At 46.2% G+C, this 23,184-nt stretch overlaps 3 protein-coding genes across 5 annotated transcripts in view; 2 read left to right on the forward strand and 1 right to left on the reverse strand.

Moving 5' to 3' along the window:
* Nucleotides 1-23,184, forward strand: part of LOC132383742 (histone H4-like) — a 174,182-nt gene that overhangs the window by 143,782 nt on the left and 7,216 nt on the right. The window contains exon 5 of one of the 2 annotated variants that reach the window (XM_059954941.1): nucleotides 22,717-23,032. In XM_059954941.1, coding sequence (XP_059810924.1) covers nucleotides 22,717-23,032 — 316 coding nt within the window. Of the gene's footprint in view, nucleotides 1-22,716; nucleotides 23,033-23,184 lie in introns of those variants that run through there. The other variant, XM_059954942.1, reaches the window with a different exon arrangement.
* LOC132383743 (uncharacterized) overlaps nucleotides 1-23,184 on the reverse strand; it is a 134,630-nt gene that overhangs the window by 107,602 nt on the left and 3,844 nt on the right. The gene's annotated exons all lie outside the window — the stretch shown is intronic.
* LOC132383758 (histone H3-like) overlaps nucleotides 1-23,184 on the forward strand; it is a 28,205-nt gene that overhangs the window by 2,991 nt on the left and 2,030 nt on the right. Inside the window, exon 2 of one of the 2 annotated variants that reach the window (XR_009508763.1) lies at nucleotides 8,940-9,417. The gene's annotated coding sequence lies outside the window, so the exon portion shown is untranslated. Of the gene's footprint in view, nucleotides 1-8,939; nucleotides 9,418-12,374; nucleotides 12,487-23,184 lie in introns of those variants that run through there. The other variant, XM_059954961.1, reaches the window with a different exon arrangement.

The following is a 23,184-nucleotide window of genomic DNA, read 5'->3' on the forward strand; positions in this document are numbered from 1 at the left end:
GTAAGAGATCATGACAGATCTCTTAACCCTCTCAAACACTGTTATCCCACCCCCCCCCCCCCACACACAATCGAGAACCTCCACATTAAATATACCCAATGAATTGGTCACATCCGTCTGTGGGGATGAATTCAGAGTCAGGACCAGAATCAGGTTTATTACCACCGGCAGGTGTCAGGAAATTTGTTAATTTAGCAGCAGCAGTTCAATGCAGGACATGCTAATATAGAAAGATGGTTGCTGTTGGAATAGATTGGCTTGGGGTGACTTGGGTCCACAATGACCCTTCGGACCCTTTTCTCACACCTGTCTTTGAAACTGTCCTGAATGATGGGAAGTTCACAACTACAGATGCGCTGGGCTGTCCGCAACACACTCTGCAGAGTCCTGCGATTGAGGGAAGTACAGTTCCCATACTAGGCAGTGATGCAGCCAGTCGGGATGCTCCCAGTTGTGCCCCTGTAGAAAGTTCTTAGGATTTGGGAGCCCATAGCAAACTTCCTCATTCGTCTGCTGTGAACGAGGCGCTGTTGTGCCTTTTCCGCCACTCAGCAGGTACATACAGACCACGTGAGATCCTCGGGTATGTTGATGTCGAGGAATTTAAAACTGTTTACCCTCTCAACCCCAGATCCATTGATGTCCATAGGGGTTAGCTCATCTCCATGAATCTACACAATCTGTGTGGATTATCACTAATCCGCACAGATTGTGGTTTCCTGGTTAGGAAGTCAAGGATCCATTTGCAGAGGGACCAGGTTCCGTAGCTTATTGATCAGGACTGTGGAAATGACGGTGTTAAATGCTGATCTCTTGTCACTGAACAACATCCTGACATAGGCAGCACAGATTCACTATCTTTTTCCAAGGAATTTGCTCCTTACCTTTGTTCTAACCACTGACTCAAATGGCAAGTTTATCTTTAGGAAATCCTTCACATCTGAGACGAACCTGACCCCAGTAGCCAGAAGACAACAGACCATCGTGTCATCTCTGTGGCTGCCACAGAATCTCCTGAACATCCCCTGTACTGTGAGTCTGCTGTCATCACTGCTCTGCTTGACCATTCCTCCCGCGGAGCATCGGTCTGGGGTCTCAGTACCACCGACCTGGCGAGCTGCTGTCTCTGGTTTGTCATCCCAGGGGTATCCAAAGGAGTGTACTTGTTGCTGAGGGTCACGGCCACAGGGAGACATTCCTCTGTCTGTCTCTTCCCCTTTCCGTCGTGATGGTCACACAACAGTCTGCATCCTGACCTCAAGTGTGACCAACTCACTGAATCTCTGGTCTCAGCATCCTGGAAACTCTCGGTCTGTCCATCTCCATCTTCATTTCCTTCACACGGTCAGTCAGGAGCTGCACTTCCCTCATGTGAAGTTATCGGGGACACTGAGTGACTCCCACATCCTGAGGTGGAGCATGTCACTGCCGTAACTGTAATTCCAGCCACTCTGATGGGGAGAGGAATTCCAAGGAAATCCTCTGACATTTGACTTCCCAGAGTACACCGACTTATCTCTCATTTCTCTTCCCACATTTCCAGCCGGTCTACGTTCTGCTGAATCCTTTGGCAACTTCCCTCACGATCCATAACTGCACCAGTTTCTGTGTCTCTGCAGACCAACAAATCAGTCCTCCTTCATTTTCATCCAAATCATTTCACAAAGAGTAGAATTCCTTGTGGGCCCCACTGTTCACAGTTGTCCAGTCAGAATCACACCCCTCAACCATTACCTTCTGTGTTCTCTGATTGAGTACATTTTGAATATACTCTACCAAATTTCTTTTGAGCGATGTGCTTCCATGCTGTGGATCAGCCCACCATGGGGACTCTTGTTGAAAGGTTTACCAAAGTCCTTGTGTCCTATACCCACTACCCAGCTCTCATCAGTCGAGTCTGATACTTAAAACATTCGGCCAAGTTTGCAAGAGTTGACGTTGCCCATGCAAAGCGATATTGGCTACTCTGAAATTGTTTATGCTTTTTCAGATGCAAGCTGATCCTATCATTAAATATCTTTTGTCCCTGGCCTCGGGCAAAACAACCTGACCTTTTCATTCTGGCCCTGCGTCTAAATCGTCGTCCAAACATTGGTTTCAGGCGCTTTGATACGATCTGGGGCCTGGTACCCACCACCTCGATTTGGCCTGTACCTGACTTTGCCATTTCAGCCTGTTGTTTAAACCAACCGTACTTTGGGTCTTCCTCACATTGGTTCTGCCACATCAAATTGCGACCAAGTTGATAGGAAAGTTACAGTCTATTTGTTTACTAGAAAAAGAGATTCACTGGTGTCACTTTAAACCAGAACCAGTGGAGATAACTCTATTTAACTTCACTTAACTCACCACTGAACTGTTTCCCACAATCTATCACTTCACTTTCAAGTATCCTGCATGTCATGTTCTCTATTTATTTAATTATGACTATATTGTAGCGGTGTGCTACATGCAACGCTGAAATAACGACCCGTAGTCGGTGAGCTGCAGTTGCAAAAGAGGTTTATTCAAACTTGACAGCCTCGCTTAAAAACCTTCCTGTTCCTGCCCTCCCCGGGCAGGAATACTGTAGGGGACGTCTATTCACAGTCCTGTCGGGCGTGCGGGCGTTTCCTCTTGCTGGTGAAGCAGGCCTGGCGCCCTTTTTGGGACCGTCCTCAATGCCGGCGCTCGCCACTTTGTGAGCTGTTTCGAGTGCGCTGGGAAGTGGGTCGCCACACATAAACCCCCCCCCCTCCACCCCAGAACCAGCGATACACCCCCCCAGTGTCCTCAATCTGGGTCGGATGCTTTCGTGAACGTAAAGGTAAGAGGGTTGTGGTCCGTGAACGCGGTAAAGGGCCTACCTTCTAAGAAGTACCTGAAATGCCAGATTGGCAGGTTATTGCGCCAACAGTTCCCGGTCGAAAGCACTGTATTTGAGTTCGGGTGGTCATAAGTGTTTGCGGAAAAACGCCAGGGGTTGCCAGCGACCCTCGATGAGTTATTCCAGCACTCCATCGACTGCTGTGTTAGATGCGTCCACTGTGAAGGCGGTAGGGACGTCCGTTCTGAGGTGCACTAGCATCTCGGCGTTTGTCAAGGCTTCTTTGGTTTTAATGAAAGCGGCGGCGGACTCCTCATCCCTTGTCTGTCCTTGCCTTTACCCGACGTCAGGGCGAACAGTGGGCGCATGATTCGGGCTGTTGAAGGGAGGAAGCGGTGGTAGAAATTTACCATACCCACAAATTCCTAAAGGCCTTTGGTTATGTTGGGTCGGGGGAAATGACGGACCGCGTCTTCCTTGGCGGGCAGAGGGCTTGCCCCGTCTTTAGTAATCCTGTGGCCCAGGAAGTCGATGGTGTCGAGCCGGACCTGGCATTTGGCCGGGTTGATTGTCAGGCCGTATTCACTCAGTCGGGTGCAGAGTTGACGGAGGTGGGACAGATGCTCCTGACGACTACTGCTGGCTATCAGGATGTCATTCAAATAGATGAAAGCGAAGTCCAGGTTGCGTTCCACCGCGTCCATTAACCGCTGAAACGTCTGTGCGGCATTCTTTAGGCCGAACGGCATGCGGAGGAATGCGAAAGGGGTGATGAGTGCAGTTTTGGGGACGTCGTCCGGATGCATCGGGATTTGATGGTATCCCCGGACAAGGTCTACCTCGGAGAAGATCCGTGCGCCGTGCAGGTTTGCTGCAAAGTCCTGAATGTGCGGCATAGGGTAGCGGTCCGGTGTGGTAGCCTCGTTCAGCTTGCGGTAGTTGCCGCATGGTCTCCAGCCCCCTGTTGCTTTGGGCACCATGTGCAGGGGGGAGGCCCATGGGCTGTCGGACCGCTGTATGATCCCCAATTCCTCCATCCTCTTGAACTCCTCCTTTGCCAGTCAGAGCTTGTCCGGGGGAAGCCTTCGAGCACGGGGTGGTCCTTGTAACGGGATGTGGTGCTGTACGCCGTGCCTGGGCATGGCTGCCGTGAACTGCGGCGCCGGAACCGATGGGAAACCTGCCAGGACTCTGCTGAAGTCGTTGTCGGACAGCGTGATGGAGTCTAGGTGTGGGGCCGGCAACTGGGCTTCACCCAGGGAGAACGTTTGAAAGGTCTCTGCGTGGACCAGTCTCTTCCTTGGCAGGTTGACCAGTAGGCTGTGAGCTCGCAAAAAATCTGCTCCCAGGAGTGGTTGGACTACGGCGGCCAGTGTGAAGTTCCAGTGCCGAACTGTAGCCGCACCGTATGGGTGCCGTAGGTCCTTCCTGTGCTGCCTTTCGCGGCACTCAGGGTTATAAATTTCATTAATTCACCACCCTCTGGCTAAGGAATTTCTCTGCATTTCTGTTTTAAATGGACAGCCCTCTATCCTGTGTTTGTGCCTTCTCATCCTAGACTCTCCCACCATAGGAAGCATCCTTTCCACATCTACTCAGTCTAGGCCTTTCACCATTCAAAATGAGATCCACCGCCCCCCCCCCCCCCAATCCTTCTAAATTCTAGCGAATACAGACCCAGAGTTATCAAATATTCCTCGTATGAAAACCGTTTCATTACCAGAATCACCCTTGTGAACCTCTTCTGAACCCTTATGCACGACCATGCATTTTCCAACAATGTATTTCCTTTGCCATTGTCTTGCCAATTCTCCTAATCTGTCAAAGTACTTCTACAGCCTACCTGTTTCCTGAACAGTACCTGCCCTTCTTGTCACCTGCAAACTTGCAACAAATCCATCTATTCCACCGTTTAAATAATTGATAAACAGAAGTGGTCCCAACACCAACCCCTGCGGAACACCACTACTCACTGGCAGCCAACCGGAAAGGATCCTTTTATTCCCACTTGCTGACTTGCTGCCTTCTACCAATCAGCCAATGTTCTAACCACGTCAGTAACTTTCCTGTAATACCATGGGCTGTTAACTTGGTAAGCAGCCTCATGTGTGGCACCTTGTCAAAGGACTTTTGAAAGTCCAAATATATGACATCCGTTGCATCCCCTTTATTTATCCTGCGTGTAATCTCTCCAAAGAATTCCAACAGGTTCATTAGGCAAGACTTCCCCTGAAGGAAACCATGCTGACTTTGTCCTTTCTTGTCCTGTCTTTCCAATGCTCCATAACCTCATCCTTAACAATTAACTCCAGCATCTTTCCAACCACTGAAGTCAGACTAACTGGTCTATAATTTCCTTTCTGCCGCCTTCCTCCTTTCTTAAAGAGTGGAGTGGCATTTGCAATTTTCCAGTCCCCTAGCACCATGCCAGAGTCCAATACGCCTTGAAAGATAATTACTAATGGCACCACAAGCTCTACTGCTACCTCTGTCAGAATCCTAGGGTCCAGTTCATCTGGTCCAGGTGACTTATATACCCTCAGGTCTTTCAGCTTTTTGAGCACCTTTCCCTTATAATAATAACTGCACTCCCTTCTCTCCCCTCACTCCCTTCAACATCTGGCACATGGCTAGTAACTTCCACTAATGCAAAGTACTCATTTAGTTCATCTGCCATCTCCGCCTCTGCCCCCCCCCACCCCATTATTATTCTTCTGGCCTGATTTTCTAGCAATCCAGTATCCAGTCTCAGCTCTCCTTTATGTTTTACATACTTGAAAAAGCTTCAACGATCCACTTTGATAATATTTGCTTGCATATTTAATCTTTATCCTCTTTAGGTTGCTCTCTGTAAGGTGTTAGAAGCTTCCCAATCCTCTGTATTCTGACTATTTTTTTCTTTGTTTTATGCCCTCCCTTTTGGTTTTACATTAGCTTTGACTTCCTTTTCAGCCACAGTTGTACTATTTTGCCATTTGAGTATTTATTTGTTTCTGGAATACGCTTATCCTGGACTCAAGTTGAACTCAATGATATTGTGATCACTGCCTCCTAAGGGTTCTTTTACCTTAAGTTCCCTGATTGCCTCCTGTTCATTAAATAACACACAGTCCAGTATAGCTGATTCCCTCGTAGGCTCAACGACAAACTGCTCTAAAAAGCCATCTCTTAGGCATTCAACAAACTCTCTCTCTTGAGATCTATTTCCAACCTGATTCTCCCAATTGACCTGGTTGTTGAAATCTCCCATGAAATCTCCAATAACATTGCCTTTTGACATGCCTTTTCCATTTCCTGTTGTAATCTGTGGTCCACATCCAAACAACTGTTGGCAGCCTGTTTATAACTGCATCAGTGTCCTTTTACACTTGCAGATTTTTTAAACTCTACTCGCAATGATTCAACATCTTCCGATCCAATGGCTCATCTTCCTACTGATTTGATACCATTCTTTACCAGCAGAGCCATGCCATCCCCATTGCCTACCTTCCTGTCCCTCTGATATGTCTAAATTGGGCATTTAGCTCTCAACTATAAATATTTTTCAGCCGTGATTCAGTGATGATCACATTATACAGGACAATCCGTTAGAGGGCAATAAGATTATCCACCTTATTTTTTATATTCTGTGCATTGAGGTACAACACTTCAAGTATTGGATTTGCTGCCCTTATTGATTCTGCATCCCTCTGCTGGCTGCAGTTATGTCCTATCATCAGCTCGCTCTTCCTGACAGTGTGACTGCATGCTATCTTTTCTTTCTTTACCAACTGTACTATCCTAAGTACTTTCATGCCAGTTCTCACGCCCCTGCCAAATCAGTTTATACCCTCCCCAACAGCTCTAACAAACCAGCAGTACGCACACAAGAAAATAAATCCCGGGGTTGCGTATGATGACAGAAATGTATTTTGATATTACATTTACTTTCAGCTTTGAACTTTGTAGTCGAGAGCCGGGTGTTGTACTGGTCTGTGTCCTCACTGGCCGGTGCTGTGCTCTGGCAGCTCAGTTTGCTTGGAATACAGTGTCAGTGTTTTTACAGAAGTGTGTCCTCATTACACAATTGATCTTGTCCACCCTGGAGTTTGGAAGATTGACTGGAGACCAGAATGATTTTTTCAGACTCTTATTGGTCACAGGATCATTCTGGGATGGTCTGGACTATCTGACCCATCAAGTTTAAACCAACTCCACTACAACATTTCCACAGTCCCATTCCCCACTCTGTCCCCACAGCTCTGCTGGTTATTTCCCCTGAAGGACCTGTCTAATTCCTCTTTGAACACTGGTTGTTCCCGCCACCACTCTGGTGAGTCCCATATTTCCCAAGGCAAAGTCAAGAATGTCTCCCTCCCTGGTGGACCATCTACATACTGTTTCAGGAAACCTTGCTGAACACATTTAACAAATAATGCCCCATCCAAGTCTCAGGTGGTAAGGGAGTCCCAGTCACTCTGGGGAGATTATTCACTCAGCAAAGCTACTCTGTTGTTTTTACATCAGCCCATAACCTGCCGACATATCTGTTCCTCTCTCTTACTGGCTGTTTGGAGCCCGACAGTACAATCCCATCACAGTGATTGCACTCTTCTTATTCCTGAGTTCTACCCGCATTGTCTTACTGGATGAGCCTCTGGGATGACCTTGAATTTGTGACATTCTGCCTGATCAGCAGTACAGCTCCCCAGCCTCATTCACCTCCCTCTGGACTGTCTGAATCCGAATCCTGGAATGTTTCGCTACCAGTCCTGCCCTTCTCTGTAATGGCTGAATCACTGTGCCATGTACTATTCCAGGCTCTAAGTACGTCTGCATTAACTGTTCCACACCCGGCACTGACACAAACACACTTCAGCCCCTCGGTGCCACTGTGCTCATTAACTATGCAGTGGTGTACTGGGCAAATGGCATCAACACGGGTTGAAGTCATTCGGACCCTCGGCTCTGTAATGACTCAACCTATAGCCGGGGAAGTGACGACACCCCTCATCTTAGTCTGTTTGCGGTAAATTTTTCTTCTTTCTCTTATTTCTAATAGAAACATAAAAAAATAGTTGCAGGAGTAGGCCATTCGTCCCTTCGAGCCTGCAACGCCATTCAATATGATCATGGCTGATCATCCAACTCAGAACCCTGTACCTGCTTTCTCTCCATACCCCCGATCCCTTTAGCAACAAGGGCCATATCTAACTTCCTCTTAAATATAGCCAATGAACTGGCCTCAACTGTTGCCTGTGGCAGAGAATTCCATAGATTCACCACTCTCTGTGTGAAGAAGTTTCTCCTCATCTCGGTCCTAAAAGGCTTCCCCTTTATCCTTAAACTGTGACCCCTCGTTCTGGACTTCCCCAACATCGGAAACAATGTTCCTACATCTAGCCTGTCCAATCCCTTTAGAATTTTATACGTTTTAATAAGATCCCCCCTCAATCTTCTAAATTCCAGTGAGTATAAGCCTAGTCGATCCAGTCTTTCTTCATATGAAAGTCCTGCCATCCCAGGAATCAATCTGGTGAACCTTCTCTGTACTCCCTCTATGGCAAGAATGTCTTTCCTCAGATTAGGGGACTAGAACTGCACACAATATTCTAGGTGCAGTCTCACCAAGGTCTTGTACAACTGCGGTAGAACCTCCCTGCTCCTGTACTCAAATCCTTTTGCTATGACATACCATTTGCCTTTTTCACCGCCTGCTGTACCTGCATGCCCACCTTCAATGACTGGTGTACAATGACACCCAGGTCTCGTTGCATCTCTCCTTTTCCTAATCGGCCACCATTCAGATAATAATCTGTTTTCCTGTTCTTGCAACCAAAGTGGATAACCTCACATTTATCCACATTAAATTGCATCTGCCATGAATTTGCCCACTCAACTAACCTATCCAAGTCACCCTGCATCCTCTGAGCATCCTCCTCACAGCTAACACCGCCGTCCAGCTTTCCTCCCACTGTCCAAAGACAAATCGGTTAGTTGGTTAATTGGTTGTTGCAAATTGCCACACGACTAGACTAGGGTTAAATTGGAGGCTGCTAAGTGGTGGTGCTCGAAGGCCTGTTCCATGCTTTATCTCTAAATAAAATATTCCTATAAACACTAAAACCTATTTTGTAAATTTTGTCCATCGCAGATAAAGACCTTCCTCCCACTGAGCATATCTACACAAAATGCTATTGCAGGAAAGCAGCATTCATCAGGAACCCCCACCACCCAGGACAAGCTCTCCTCTCTTTGCTGCCATCAAGGAGTTGGTCAGAGAGCCTCAGGGACCACAACACCGCGTTCAGGAAAAGTTATCATCAGCCCCCTCAGCCAAAAGGGATAACATCACTTGCCCCATCACTGAGTTCTTCCCACAGTCTATGAACTCATCTTCAAGGACTCCATCCCATGCTCTCAATATTTATTGTTTGTTTATTTATTTTTCTTTTCTATTTGTATTTACGGAGCTTGTTGCCTTTTGCACATCAGTTGTTTGTCTGTCCTGTTGGGTGCAGTCTTTTAATGATTCTATTGTTTTTAGTTTTTACTGTGAATGTCCTTAGGGTTGTATATGGTGACATATGCATTGATAATAAACTTATCCTGAACTTTGAAAATACACCAACTTTGAGCATCATTGATTATTAACAAAATATCATAAAGTCCCTTTGAGGAAATAATTTTAAGAAATTTTGATATTCTGATATTTTATCTGGAAATTATATACAAGATGTAATACAGCACACAGGAACTTGCTATTCAGCCCAGTCAGGCTGGAATTTATGCCTCACAAACCTTCTCAACATTTCTCCATTTAATTATCATTTCTAGCACTCTCTCTTTCAAATACTTAAGCATTTCAAAGGACTTCAAAGACTTGCATACATTATTGTGATTGCCACATCACAAAAAATAAGTAATGCTAGTTCAGAGATCTAGATATATAGATAGTTTTAAAGGCTTTATTTAGGAAGTTTCCTGATCCTTCCCCACTCAAAAGTAGGCATAACAAGCCTATCATCAGTACTTCTTGACTAAAAACTCATGAACCTTTCCCAATTGCTCCATTAAAGACCAAAAATTGTGTTGTTTCTTTCAGATCCATTTTTAAAAATTAAATGTAAATTTGAGGCCTACCTGGTAGTTGTTTATCTGTGCACTTGTAGTGCTATTGAGACACTGTAATTTATCTATTTGGACTTACTTTCTGTGTTGATCCACATCCATCAACTCCACTACTGACCTTTCACTCTTCCCAACTCCTCTCCTGAAAGAGAGCCCAATGATCCATGTAACAAAAATCCTCCGTCATGCACCAGCTTGTGAGCCACATATATAACTGTACCACCTTTTTCTTTCTTCCCGCGCTAGCAGGTGACACTGGGATTACCCCCCTCCTCACCACAGAGTTTCTACTTAATTTTTTCCCCAACTCCCTCAGTCCCTTTGTCTCTTTTGTTAAAACCAATATGGACACGACCTCTGGCTGCTCACCCTGGCCTTTCAGAATGGCCTGTACTTGTTCAGTTACATCCTTGGCCCTGGTACCAGGGAGGTAATGCACCATCCTGCAGTCTCTCTCCATGCCACAGATACACCTGTCTGACCCCGGCTAAAGACTCCCCCATCACTGAGGCTCACCAAGAACACAGAACAGTACAGCACAGGAACAGGCCCTTCTTCCCATGATGTCTGTGCTGAACACGATGTCAAATGAAACTAAATCTCTTCTGCCTGTGTATAATTCATGTGCTTCAATTCTCTGAATATTCATGGCTTATCTAAAACCCTGTTAAATGTCATTATTATATCTACTTCCACCACTCCCTATGGCAACCCGTACTCGGCCCTCACCACTCGCTGTATGGAAACAGAAATCTTACCTGCCCTGAAATACACTTTTAAATTCTCACCCTGGCATTTCAAAGCTGTGCCTTCTCATATTTGATATTTCTACCCAGTGGAAGTGATTCTGACTGTCTACCTTGTCTACACCTCTCATAGTTTTATAAACTTCTGTCAGGTCTCCCCTCAGCCTACTTCACTCCAGGGAAAACAGTCCCAGTCAGTCTGATCTTTCCTTGTAACTCAAGCCCCCAGTCCAGGTTCCATTCCTGTGAATCGTTTCTGCGTCTTTCCAGCTTAATCACATCCTTCCTCTCGTGGTGACCAGAACTGTACAGGGTACTCCTGGTGTGGTGTAATTATTGATTTGTACAACTGTGATGTGATGTCCCAACTGCTCTCAGAGCCTTTGCCAATGAAGGTAAGCATGTCGTGCTCCTTCTTCACCACCTTGTCTACCTGTGTTGGCACTTTCGGGGAACTATGTACCTGTGCCTCAGGTTTATCTTTTCATCAACACTCCTCAGGACCCTGCCATTCACTGGGTATGTCCTGACCTGCTTTAAGTTCCCAAAATCCATCAATGTGCATTTGTTTGACACTGTAACAACACTGCTCTGTTTCTCTGCACTAATGCCCTAGCAATAAATGTCAATGAACCATTCACCTCTGAACTTTGGTCATATATGGTCTTATGAACCCCTCACTGCACCCGTCTCTATTTTGTTGTGCAGGCAACACCTCAACACTCCAGCAGTTATGTCATCCCAGCCTGAAACAGACCTGTTATTCTGTCTCAGTATGATAACCAGTCTTCAGTCAATATCAACACACTTCCTTCCCAGTACTGAGCTCTGGTCTTGTGCACCAGCCTTTCATGTGGTACCTTGGCAAATGGCTCCTGAAAATCCAAAATCACCACTTCTCCAACTTCCCCTGTAAAGTCTCAAATCTCTGGTATGTTTGTCAAACATGACTTAACATTCGGTAACCCAGGTTACAGGGACAAAAACCAGGTTCCAGATGGACAGGGTGGTGACAAGGCTTTTGCAACACTGGCCTTCAGGCAGGGCACCGGATATAGAAGCTGGGATGGAATGGTGCGGTTGTACAACACGTTGGTTTGGCCGCATTTCATAAATAGTGTTTAGTTTTAGTGATCATGCAATATGACAGGCACCATTGAGCTGGAAAGAGTGCAGAGGTGATTTACGGGGATGTTGCTGGATCTCGAAGGACTGATTTGTGAGAAGCGTTTTGGATCATTTTCCTTGGAAAGTTGGAGAATGAGTGGCAATATTGCAGAGGTGTATAAAATAATAAGCGGCCTTGGTTGAGTCAAAGATAACAATATTTTTTTCAATCAAGAACTGAAGAGCATTGGTTTGAGATGAGATTTAATAGGAACCTGAAGGGCAACTTTTCCCACACACAGGCTGGTCAGTGTATGGAGTGAGCTGCCGGGGGGGTGGTTGAGTCAGGTATATTTAAGAAAAGTACTTGGACAGGTAGATGGGAAGGAAAGGTTTTGAAGGATATGGGATAAGGAGGAGGATAGCCTTGTTCTTAATGTGGTGGTGAGGAGGTTACAGACCACAAGCTCAGATGGGAACTTTGGTCAGTGTGGACCATTTGAGCTGATGGGCTCGTTTCTGTGCTGTGTGAATCTGACTGTAAACCCTGTTGACTCAGTTCAATCACATTAAACTTTTCTAAATGACTTGTTATTTCTTCACAGATTACAGACTCCAGTAGCTGAAGTGAAGTTAACTGGACTACAGTCAGCTGCTTTTTATCTTCCACCCTTCTTCAACAATGGTTTTCAACTCCACTGGGACCTTTCCGTAACAGTGAGTTTTGACAGACTTCAGTGTCTCTACTTTCTCTCCAGGCTTCAGTGCTGGTCGTTGGGACCTGGAAATGTTTGCTTTTAGTCCCATTAGTTTCACACTTGTGATGATGATTGTTACACATTATGGCACAATGTTGAAATGTCACTGTTAGATATCTCTGGGATGTTTGCTGTGTCCCCACTGTGAACACTAATTAAAATTACTGAGTTAACCTATCTGCTTTTTCCTTGTTAGTTTTAGCTTTTGTCTCATCATTGGTTCCTGGAAAAATCCTGATCCTCTTTTCTACTGCCAACCCTTGCCTCTTTTTATGCTCTTTGATTTAATGTTTCCCTTGACCTTCATTGACCACAGAATGTTCTTTGCTCTCTGTGATCCCTCTGTAGAATCGGGATCAACGTCTGCTGACTGTTATGAACAGTCTCCTTAAACGTTGCCACTGCTCATTACTGACCTGTCCCTAAGCATATTTACCCCATCTGCCCCAGACAACGCCACTGTCACGTCTCTGTAATTGCCTTTATTTAGGTTGAGGACACTGGTTCTGGACCCTTGTGTTCACCCTCAATCTGTGGTCTGGAGTTCACCCACATTGTGATCACTTCTTCTGGGATACTTCACCACAAGATCTCTCTGTAATCCCACCTCATTACACAGATTACATATGAGATGTCTTGTTCCTGGGTAAGGTCCTGCTGTAAGAAACTGTCTCTGACCACTCGACAAATTCCTCTTTGACTCTACCAGTTTGATCAGCTTAATCAACACACAGACTGACACAAGCACGCACAAAATACTGCAGGAACTCAGCAAAGAGTCAACATTTCGGGCTGAGATCTTTTTTCAGGATTAGAAAGAAAGGGACAAAAGCCAGAATAAGGTGCTGGGGAGGGGGGGGGAGGGGGAGGAGGACAGGTGAGTGGGGGCGGGGGTTGTTTTGCGGAGGGATGATGATGCGAAGACCTGGGTGACAGACAGGAAAGGCAAAGAGATGAAGAGGAAGGAATCCAGTAGGAGAGAACGTTGAACCATGGGATGACACGAAGGAGGTGGAGAACCAGAGAGAGTTGATGGGCTGGTCATGACAGTGCGTGAGGAGAGGTGAAGGGGGTCAATGGCACCAGAATGGGGGGAAAAGTCAGAAGAAAAATAGTAGTTCAGTGAATGTGTGCAAACAGAGGGCAGTGATTTCTGAAATTTGGAGAAATTAATATCAGAATATGAGATGTTGCTCGTCCAACCTGCAGTTGGCCTCATCGTAGCAGGAGAGGAGGCCATGGACAGACACGTTAGTGAAGGCCCTCTGCTGTGTCAGGGTTGACCATGGATATTGTACCCTCGACGTGAAAGTCAATATCCAAGCCAGGGTAGTACGATACGTAACGCAAGCTGTTGCCCATGCAGGGGCTCCTGCTCTCCATGCAGCTGATGAATCCGGATCAACGGCAGAGACCGATGGGGTCAGGCACCAATGGTATCACAGGATTGCCAGTCTGCATTGAACATCGGATCGACAGGGAATCCAGCTCTGGATTGTTCCTCAGTGTTTATTCTTGAAGTCCTCCCCATGAATGGGTCTAGCCTCAAGCCGGTAGAGGTTTCAGATCAGAATTTTCCTTCCACTAGATGAGCTGCCAGCCGTGGGTGAAAGCCCCATCTGCCCATAGCAGTTAGTTATATGATGCCAATAAACCCATTTAGACCCTCCCCTGTCACTAAGAAAGAGTTTGTCAAGCTTCGTAGCTAAGCCATATGTAAAAGCCAGGTTGACAGGCAATTTGAAGCAATAATTTATAGGAAGTGACAGCTTGTCCCCATTACCGCCCCACCACTGGTTAAGATACCTGTAAGGCACCAATATGTCAGTATGTGAATGGGAAATGGAACTAGAATACATTGCCACTGGCAGATTGTTGTTGTTGCAGCTCACAGAGCAAAGGTACTCGATGTTGTGGTACATCAATCTGCTTCCGATTAAATCTCTCATGACAATCACTGCTCCATTCTCATCTCTCTTTGATATTTCCTCTTTTGTGCTTTATCCCATCGGGAGGAACACCTGAGGATCTTGCGACCACTCCTCCCCGTGTCTTCTTTCCCTCCCCTTTCCACATCACTGTCCCTACATGTAAGGTACCTATGAAAAGTATTCATGCTGCTTTAAAGTTTTCATGTTTTAATGTTTTACAACTTTGAATGACAGTGGATTGAATTTGGCATTTGTTTGACTGATCAAGAGAAAAAGACTTGTGTCAAAGTGAAAACAGATCTCCACAATTAATTTAATTACTGATATAAAACACAAAATAATTGACTGTATAAATATTCACCCCCAAATCATCACTGGTACAGTTTTAGGAATTACATTATCAGTTAAGTGGAGGTCTCTGTGGGAGTCAAGGTGTTTCAATTGATTGTAGTAAATATACACGACTGTTGGTAGTCAGTATCCTGGGAGAAACTACACCATAAAAACAAATTAACACTCTGAGCAGTTCTGCAAAAAGGTAATTGAAAAACACAATTCAGGAGATGGATACAAGAAAATTTTCAAGTCACTGAATACCCGTTGGAGTACAGTTAAGTCACTCATCCTGAAATGGAAAGAATATGGCAGAGCTGTAAATCTGCCAGGATTAGGCCATCCTCAAAAACTGAGTGACTGTGCAAGAAGGGGACGAGTGAGGGAGGCCATCAAGAGACCTATGATAACTCTCGAGAAGTCACAAGGCTGAGATGGGAGAGACTGTGTATACAAGAAATGTTGCCCAGATGCTTCACCTGTCAGAGCTTTTTGGGAGAGTGGCAAAGAGAAAGCCATTGTTGAAAAAAGCTCTCATGAAATCTCACCTGGAGTTTGCCAGAAGACTCTGAAGTCAACTGGAAGAAGGTTCTATAGTCTGATGAAACAAAATTGACCTTTTTGGCCATCAGATTAAACACTTAGTTTGGCGCAAGACAAACACCGCACAGCATCAAAAACACACCATCCCAGCCTGGTGAGGCTGCATCTTGCTGTGGGGATGTTTCACTGCAGCAGTTCCTGAAAGGCTCATAAAAGTAGAGGGTAAAATGAATGCAGACAAATACAGTGAAATCTTGGAGGAAAACCTAATTCAGTCTGCAAGTGAACTGTGACTTAGGAGAAGATTCATATTCCAGCAGGAGAATGACCTCAAGTATAAAACCAAAACTGCACAGGAATGACTTAAGACCAAAGTTAATGTCCTGGAGTGGCCAAGTCAGAGTCCAGACCTCAATCCATTTGAGAATTTGTATCTGGACTTGAAAAGATCTGTTCACTCATGGACCGCATGCAATCTGACAGAGCTTCAGCAGTTTTGTAAAGAATGGGGAAAATTTTCAGTGTCCAGATGTGTAAAGCTGATAAAGACCTATCCACACAGAGCCAACGGTAATTACTGACAAAGGTGCATCAACTTGACTTGAAGGAGGTGAATACCAATGCAATTAAATTATTTTGTGTTTTATATTTGCAATTAATTAGATCACTTTGTAAAGATCTGTTTTTCACTTTGACACCAGGGAGTCCATTCTGCTGATCAGTGTGGGAAAATAAAGCCAAATTAAATCCACTGTGAATCAACGTTGCAAAACAATAAACATGAGAACCTCCAAAGGAGACTGAATATTTTTGATGGCACTGTATCCACAGCACGTTATGATCAAATCCACCCTGCTCCTTTCCATTTTGCCGATTCCATGTGGATCATTAAACGTAGGACTGCCAGATTCCCAGTCCAAGTCTCTGTAACCATGTCCCTGCATTAGCTGGTAGATCCAACATATTCGCCAGTACCCAATATGGAACAGATGGCAACCTGCCCTTCAGTCCACAATATCTGCACCAATCATAACAGTGTTGAGACTTTATAAAGTACTGGTGAGGTCTCACTGGAGTATTGTGAGCATTTGTGGGCCCTTTATCTTAGGAAGGATGAGCTGAAACTGGATGCGTTTCAAAGGAGATTCTCAAAATTGACTCCAGGATGAAACAACTTGGCATATGAAGAGCTTTTGATTGCTCTGGGCCTGTACTCACTGGAATTTAGGTCAATGAGGGCTGACCTAATTGAAACCTATCGAATGGTGAAAGGCCTTGATAAAGTGGATGTGCGGAGGATGGGAGTGTCTGAGACCAGAGGACGCAGCCTCAGAATAGAGCATTGTAGAATGTGGAGATGAGGAATTGCTTTAGCCAGAGAGTGGTGAATCTGTGGAATTTGTTGCATCGGGCAACTGTGGAGCCAAGACTTTATGTATATTTAAGGCAGAGGTTGGTAGATTCTTGATTGGTCAGATCATGAAGGATTACAGAGAGAAGGCAGGGGATTGGGGCTTTGAGGGAAAATGGATTAGCCATGATGAAATGACGGAGCAGGTTTGATGGGCCTAATGGCCTAATTCTGATCCTATATCTTAGAGTCTGTATCACCTCCTCAGAAACCTCAATCAGCTTTATCAGGTGTGATCTGCCTGACAAAGCCATGCTGATTGTCCCTGAGCAGGCCGTGCCTTTCCAAATGTGCATAAACCCTGTACCTCAACTGGAGGGGGTCTAAGCGTGGCCTAATCACAGGCCGGAGCTGCCCTAGAACAAGTCTCTCCAGGGTCTTCATGATGTGGGAGGTCAATGCCACCGGACTGTAGTCATTGAAGCCACTGGGGCGCGGCGTCTTCAGTACAGGGACGAGGCAAGACACCATCCGGGCCTGCAGCCTTGCTTGGGTGGAGACGTTTCAGCTGTCTTCTCTCCTGTTCAGCTGTGAAGCCCACCATGGTGGTTTCAGGTGGGGGAGGGGTGTAGTCCTGAGAGCAGGGTGGGGGGCTGTGAGGAGGAGTAGGAGGGGAGAGTGGAGTATGTGTTGGTTGGGTGCCGACAACAGATGAATCGTGTGGGGGATGGGCCGGGGCCACAGTGTCAAATCTGTTGAAGAACAGGTTAAGTTTGTCGTCCCTGTCCACACTGCTTTCAGTTCCTCTGTTGCTAGTTTGCCAGAACCCAGTGATGGTCCTCATCCCACTCCAGACCTCTGTCATGTTGTTCTGCTGGAGTTTCCACTCAAGCGTCCTGACGAAGGGTCTCGGCCCAAAACGTCGACTGTGATTCTTCCTATAGATGCTGCCTGGCCTGCTGTGTTCCACCAGCATTTTGTGTGTGTTGTTTGAATTTCCAGCATCTGCAGATTTCCTCGTGCTTCCTCCTAGCCTCCCTGATCTTGGCTTTCAGGTCCCTCTGTATTGTCCTCAGCTCCTCCCTATTTCCATCTCTAAATGCCCTCTTTTTAGCGTTCAGGATGTCCTTAATGTCCTTTGTTACCCATGACTTGTTATTTGAATAACGAAGGACAGTTCTTGCTGGAACATTGCAGTCCACACAGAAGTTGATGTAACCAGTGATGCACTCTGTGAGTCCATCAATGTCCTCTCCATGTGGCTCACAGAGTGCCTGCCTGTCTGTCACCTCAAAACAACTCTGGAGTGTCTCAGATCAGTTGTCCCCAACCACCGGGCTACAGACCGGTACCGGGCCGCAAAACACGTGCTGCCGGGCTGTGAAGAACCGATATGATTTGGTGATATGAAACGATATGAGTCAGTTGCACCTTTCCTCATTCCCTGTCACGCCACTGTTGAACTTGAACGCACGCAAGGTCATCAGTCGGTATGAGTAAAAAACAAACGTCGCTTGAGAGTTTCTTTGGAAGAAGTGGTGGGGGACATAAAAGGCCCAATGATGACGACAACGCAGACAGCTGAGGCCAAGCCTACAAAAAAAAGAAAGCTTCCTTCAACAGAAAATACGACGAGTCGCACATAAAATATGGGTTTATTGCGACCGGTGACTCGTATGCTCCAAGCCCCTGTGTGTGATATGTGGAGACAAGCTGTCTAATGAGGCAATGAAGCCCTCAAAACTGCTTCGGCATCTCGAGTCCCAGCTCCCTGCACTTAAAGACAAACCCTTTGAGTTTTTTGAGTGGAAAAAACGTGAGCAAGCGGGACAGAAGCAAGTGCTGAGAGCCACCACCTCCTCAAATGCTGCTGCTCTGAGAGCGTCATAGTTAGTGGCTAACCATATTGCTGAGGCTAAGAAGCCTTTCACTGTTGGGGAAGAATTGATTCTGCCTGCTGCCAAGGACATGTGCTGTGAACTGTTGAGAGAAGCTGCTGCTAACAAGATGGCACAGGTTTCTCTTCCAGCTACCACAGTTTCAAGAAGCATCGATGACTAAGCGGAGGACAGTGAAGCATAGATGTTAGAACGGCTTAACGAGTCACCATGGTATGCTATCCAGGTCGACGAGTCTACCAATGCGACAACAAGGTAACACTGCTGGTTTATGTGCGATATATATTCCAGGATGATGTGCATGAGGATATGTTGTGCGCAATGCCACCGCCAACTAACACAACTGGGGCAGAACTGTTCAAGTCTTTGAATGACTACATGTTAGGCAAACCGGACTGGTCATTCTGTGTTGGAATATGCACAGATGGGGCTGCAGCTATGACTGGACGGCTGTCTGGTTTCACTACCCGAGTCAAAGAGGTTACTCCTGAATGACAGTCTGCAAACTTCAGGGGAGAATGACAGCTATCCATGTCAGCGCGGGAAGATCAAGCCCTCGAGCTTGCAAATGACGGTTGGTTGAAAAATAAGTTTAACATAACATCTCTGCCGGCATTCTGGATCAAAGTCAAGGCTGAATATCCTGAGATAGCCATGAAAGCACTGAAAACGTTACTTCCATTTCCAACATCATATCTCTGTGAAGCGGGTTTTTCTGCAACAAATGCAACAAAAACTAAATTGCAGAATAGACTGGATATAAGGAGCAAAAACGAGGAAATCTGCAGATGCTGGAAATTCAAACACACACAAAATGCTGGTAGAACACAGCAGGCCAGGCAGCATCTGTAAGGAGAAGCACTGTCGACGTTTCAGGCCGAGACCCTTCGTCAGGACATAAGGAACCCCCTTTGAGTATTGCTGTCTCCCATCACCCCTCGATGAGACTGCCTTATTGCAGGTAAACAAGCCCAGGACTCTTAGTGATACACCGATACTGGTGTGTTGCAATGATTTTATATGTTCATACGAGGATAATAGGAGCTGGGTGTTTAATATCCAAGCGTTACTTAAAATGTTATGATGCTATTGACTTATAAGTGCCCTATAATTGACTTATCTCTATATTCATGGGAGGAAAATATGCACTGTTTAATATTAAATTCTTTAGATAAACCCTTTTAGAAATGAAATTGAGTGTACTAATTAGCCACTTACAAGTGACTTATAGTTTCACCTGTATTCTGGTATATATTAACAAACCCCTATCCCTCCCCCCCCCCTTGCCGGCCGGTCCGCAAGAATATCGTTAATATTAAATGGGTCCGCGGTGCAAACAAAGTTGGGGACCCCCGACATAGATCTTTGTCAAATCCCCAGCAATCTGCTCACTTGCTTCTTTCACTATTGAAGGATATATGCCTTCAGTTCTTCGAGTCTTCTCCATCTTATTGCTTTTCAGATGTCCCAGCACAGCCTCCTCCTTAATTTCAATATGCCTCTGCATATTAGCATGTCTCGCTCTGTTTTCATTGACATTCAATTCCTTCTCCTCGGTAAATATTGACACAATATTGACACATTTGACACATATAGTACAATATTGACACATTTAGTACCTCAGCCACTTGGTCTGACTTCAACCACATCATTCCTCCTTTAATCTTGAGTGGACCTTTCCAGTCTCTGGTTATCCCTGTTTAACTAATATAAATCAAAAGGCCTTGGGATTATCTTTGATCCCACTCCACGAGGACGGTTTGAGGCCCCATTTGGCCTTTCCTATCACCAGCTTTCGCATTTCCCCGCTATCTTTATATTCCAAAGATACCCAGTCTGATTTTAGCTTCATAAACCTTCCATATCCTTCTGACTAAATTCAGGATCTCTCCATTCATCCAAAGTTCCCTTACCTTACCGTCCTTGTCCTTACTCCTTACAGGAACATGCTGATCCTGAACTCTGAGCTGCTGGTCTTTAAACAACTCCCACATGTCAGATGTCGACTTGTCTGACAGTGGCTGCTCCCAATCAATGCCCCTTGGCTTCTGTCTTACTCATAACTAACGAACAAAATAAATTGTGATCGTCAGCTGGACTGGCTCGTTTCCCTAAACTAATTCCCGTCTGTTCTCGCCTCTGGTGGGGCTCTGTACATAATGTTTCAAACACTCCTCGGAATCGCTGAAGAAATCTTGAGCATCTCAGCATTGAGCAAGATCCAGTCAATGCGAGGGAAGATAAAGCCCCCCACTATGACAGTTCTGTTCTGCACCTCTCCCTAAACATAAACCTCTGTGTTCCTCCACCTCCCGGTGGTTATTGGGGGCCAATACTATAATCCAGTCCGTGTGACTGTAGATTGCCTCTGTAAGTGAGCCCCCCAGTTTGCTGTGACATTCCCAGTGGGGTAACCTCTGCATCTTATAACCCCCCTTCCCCCCACTCACATGTAAAACAATGAAACCTAGAGATATTGAGCTGAACGTCCGACAACATAATACTCCTAATGTTGAAATAAACTTATTTCAGCCCACCAATCCCACCATGTTTATTGGCCTGCCATTAGCTCTCGTTCTTTTCAGACTGTCTTGTCAGACATACATTCTCCCACTTGCTACTCCAGTTCAAACTCTGCCAAGTGACACCATCAAACCTCCTGGTGAGGATATTGGTTCCCCTCCGGTCCAGATGGAAATGGCCTTGTTTGTCCCGGTCTCCCACCTGACTGGAAGGGAGCCCATTGATCCATGAATCTGAAGACCTCCCTCCTGCATCAGTTCCTCAGCAGCAATTGTTTCCTCACCACACCAGCACAAGGTTTGGGCCACAATTCGATAATTACAATCCTGGAAGTCCTGCTTTTTAACCTATTTCCTGAAAATCACTGTGTAGGACCTGATACCTGCTCGTTTAACCCTTCCGTGTAGCATGAAGAAAGCTCCCGTAAACATATTGGCACCCCTCCTTGGACCCGTCTCACCTTTCCCTCGGGACCTCAATGATCCTCATACCTAAAGCCCTCACCCACCTCACACCAGCTCCTCAGCCACCACTTTACCTGGGCTTTAGAAGGCGCCAAAGCGAGTTCTATATATCCTTATATCTGCCGATGTATCCTGTTCCTTTATGTGACCAGACTTTCATTTCCCTCGAGACCCAGGGGAACAATTGTTCTGATAAATTAACCCTCTCATCACTGGATGTGACTGCACCCTCGCCCACCAACTGCTGTGTGTGAGGACGCTCGCACTGGTCATGGGGTCGGGGAGGGACAGACCGAGGTCCTCGGGGATTTGCGGAATGGAAAAGCACTTATTATAATTTAAAGCAGGAGAATCAGCAAATTTCCAGAAATCTCCCAGTGTCTACGTGTTTCATGCCATCTTGGACGATGACTCCCATCCACTCCATAATGTACTAGTTAGGCACAGGAATACATTCAGCCAGAGACTCATTCCACTGAGATGCAACACTGAGCATCATAGGAAGTCACTCCTGCCTGTGGCCATCAAACTTTACAACTCCTCCCTCGGAGTGTCAGACAACCTGGGCCAATAGGCTGGTCCTGGACTTATTTCCACGGCATAATTTACTTATTATTATTGAATTATTTATGGTTTTATATTGCTATATTTCTACACTATTCTTGGTTGGTGCGACTGTAACAAAACCCAATTTCCCCCGGGATCAATAAAGTATGTCTCTCTGTCTGTCTCGAGTGGATGTGGAGGGGATGTTTCCTACAATGGGGAAGTCCAGGATCAGAGGACACAGATAGAATGGATGTGGAGAGGTTGTTTCCTATAGTGGGGAAGTCCAGGATCAGAGGACACGGATAGAGTGGATGTGGAGAGGATGTTTCCTACAGTGGGGGAATCTAGGATCAGAGGACACAGATGGAGCTGGAGCGCTTTGTGTCGGATAGACCGTTGGAAATTGGCGGGTGTGGTAAAGTGAAGGCGGAGCTGGACGATGAGAGGCCGCTCTCGGCTCTGTCCGTCACTCTGACTCTGTCTCCTCCCCTCCCCGCCTCTGTCTCTCTGCGCGTTTCTCGGGCAGGTCGGGGTGCTGTGTATAAAAGGAGACATCAGCAGTCGGTTTCTCACTGAGCAGCGACCTGAGTGAAGCAGCATCATGTCTGGCAGAGGGAAAGGAGGCAAAGGACTGGGCAAAGGCGGAGCCAAGCGGCACCGTAAAGTGCTCCGGGATAACATCCAGGGCATCACCAAACCGGCCATCCGGCGTCTGGCTCGCCGTGGCGGCGTCAAGCGGATCTCGGGTCTGATCTACGAGGAGACCCGCGGGGTGCTGAAGGTCTTCCTGGAGAATGTGATCCGGGATGCGGTCACCTACACTGAACACGCCAAGCGCAAGACGGTCACTGCCATGGATGTGGTGTACGCTCTGAAACGCCAGGGCCGCACTCTCTATGGCTTCGGCGGCTGAAAAACTCCCACTTCCTCCCGAACACAACACAAAGGCTCTTCTAAGAGCCACCCACCGCCTCACAGAGAGAGCCGTGTCCACAACCTTTCAATTAATTTTATTGATATAATCATTTGTTTCCTTTTGAAATAGATTATTCATTCCGCTTGAAA

This window comes from Hypanus sabinus, chromosome 31 (genome assembly GCF_030144855.1).
Source record: "Hypanus sabinus isolate sHypSab1 chromosome 31, sHypSab1.hap1, whole genome shotgun sequence".
In the NCBI taxonomy this organism is placed as follows: Eukaryota; Metazoa; Chordata; class Chondrichthyes; order Myliobatiformes; family Dasyatidae; genus Hypanus; species Hypanus sabinus.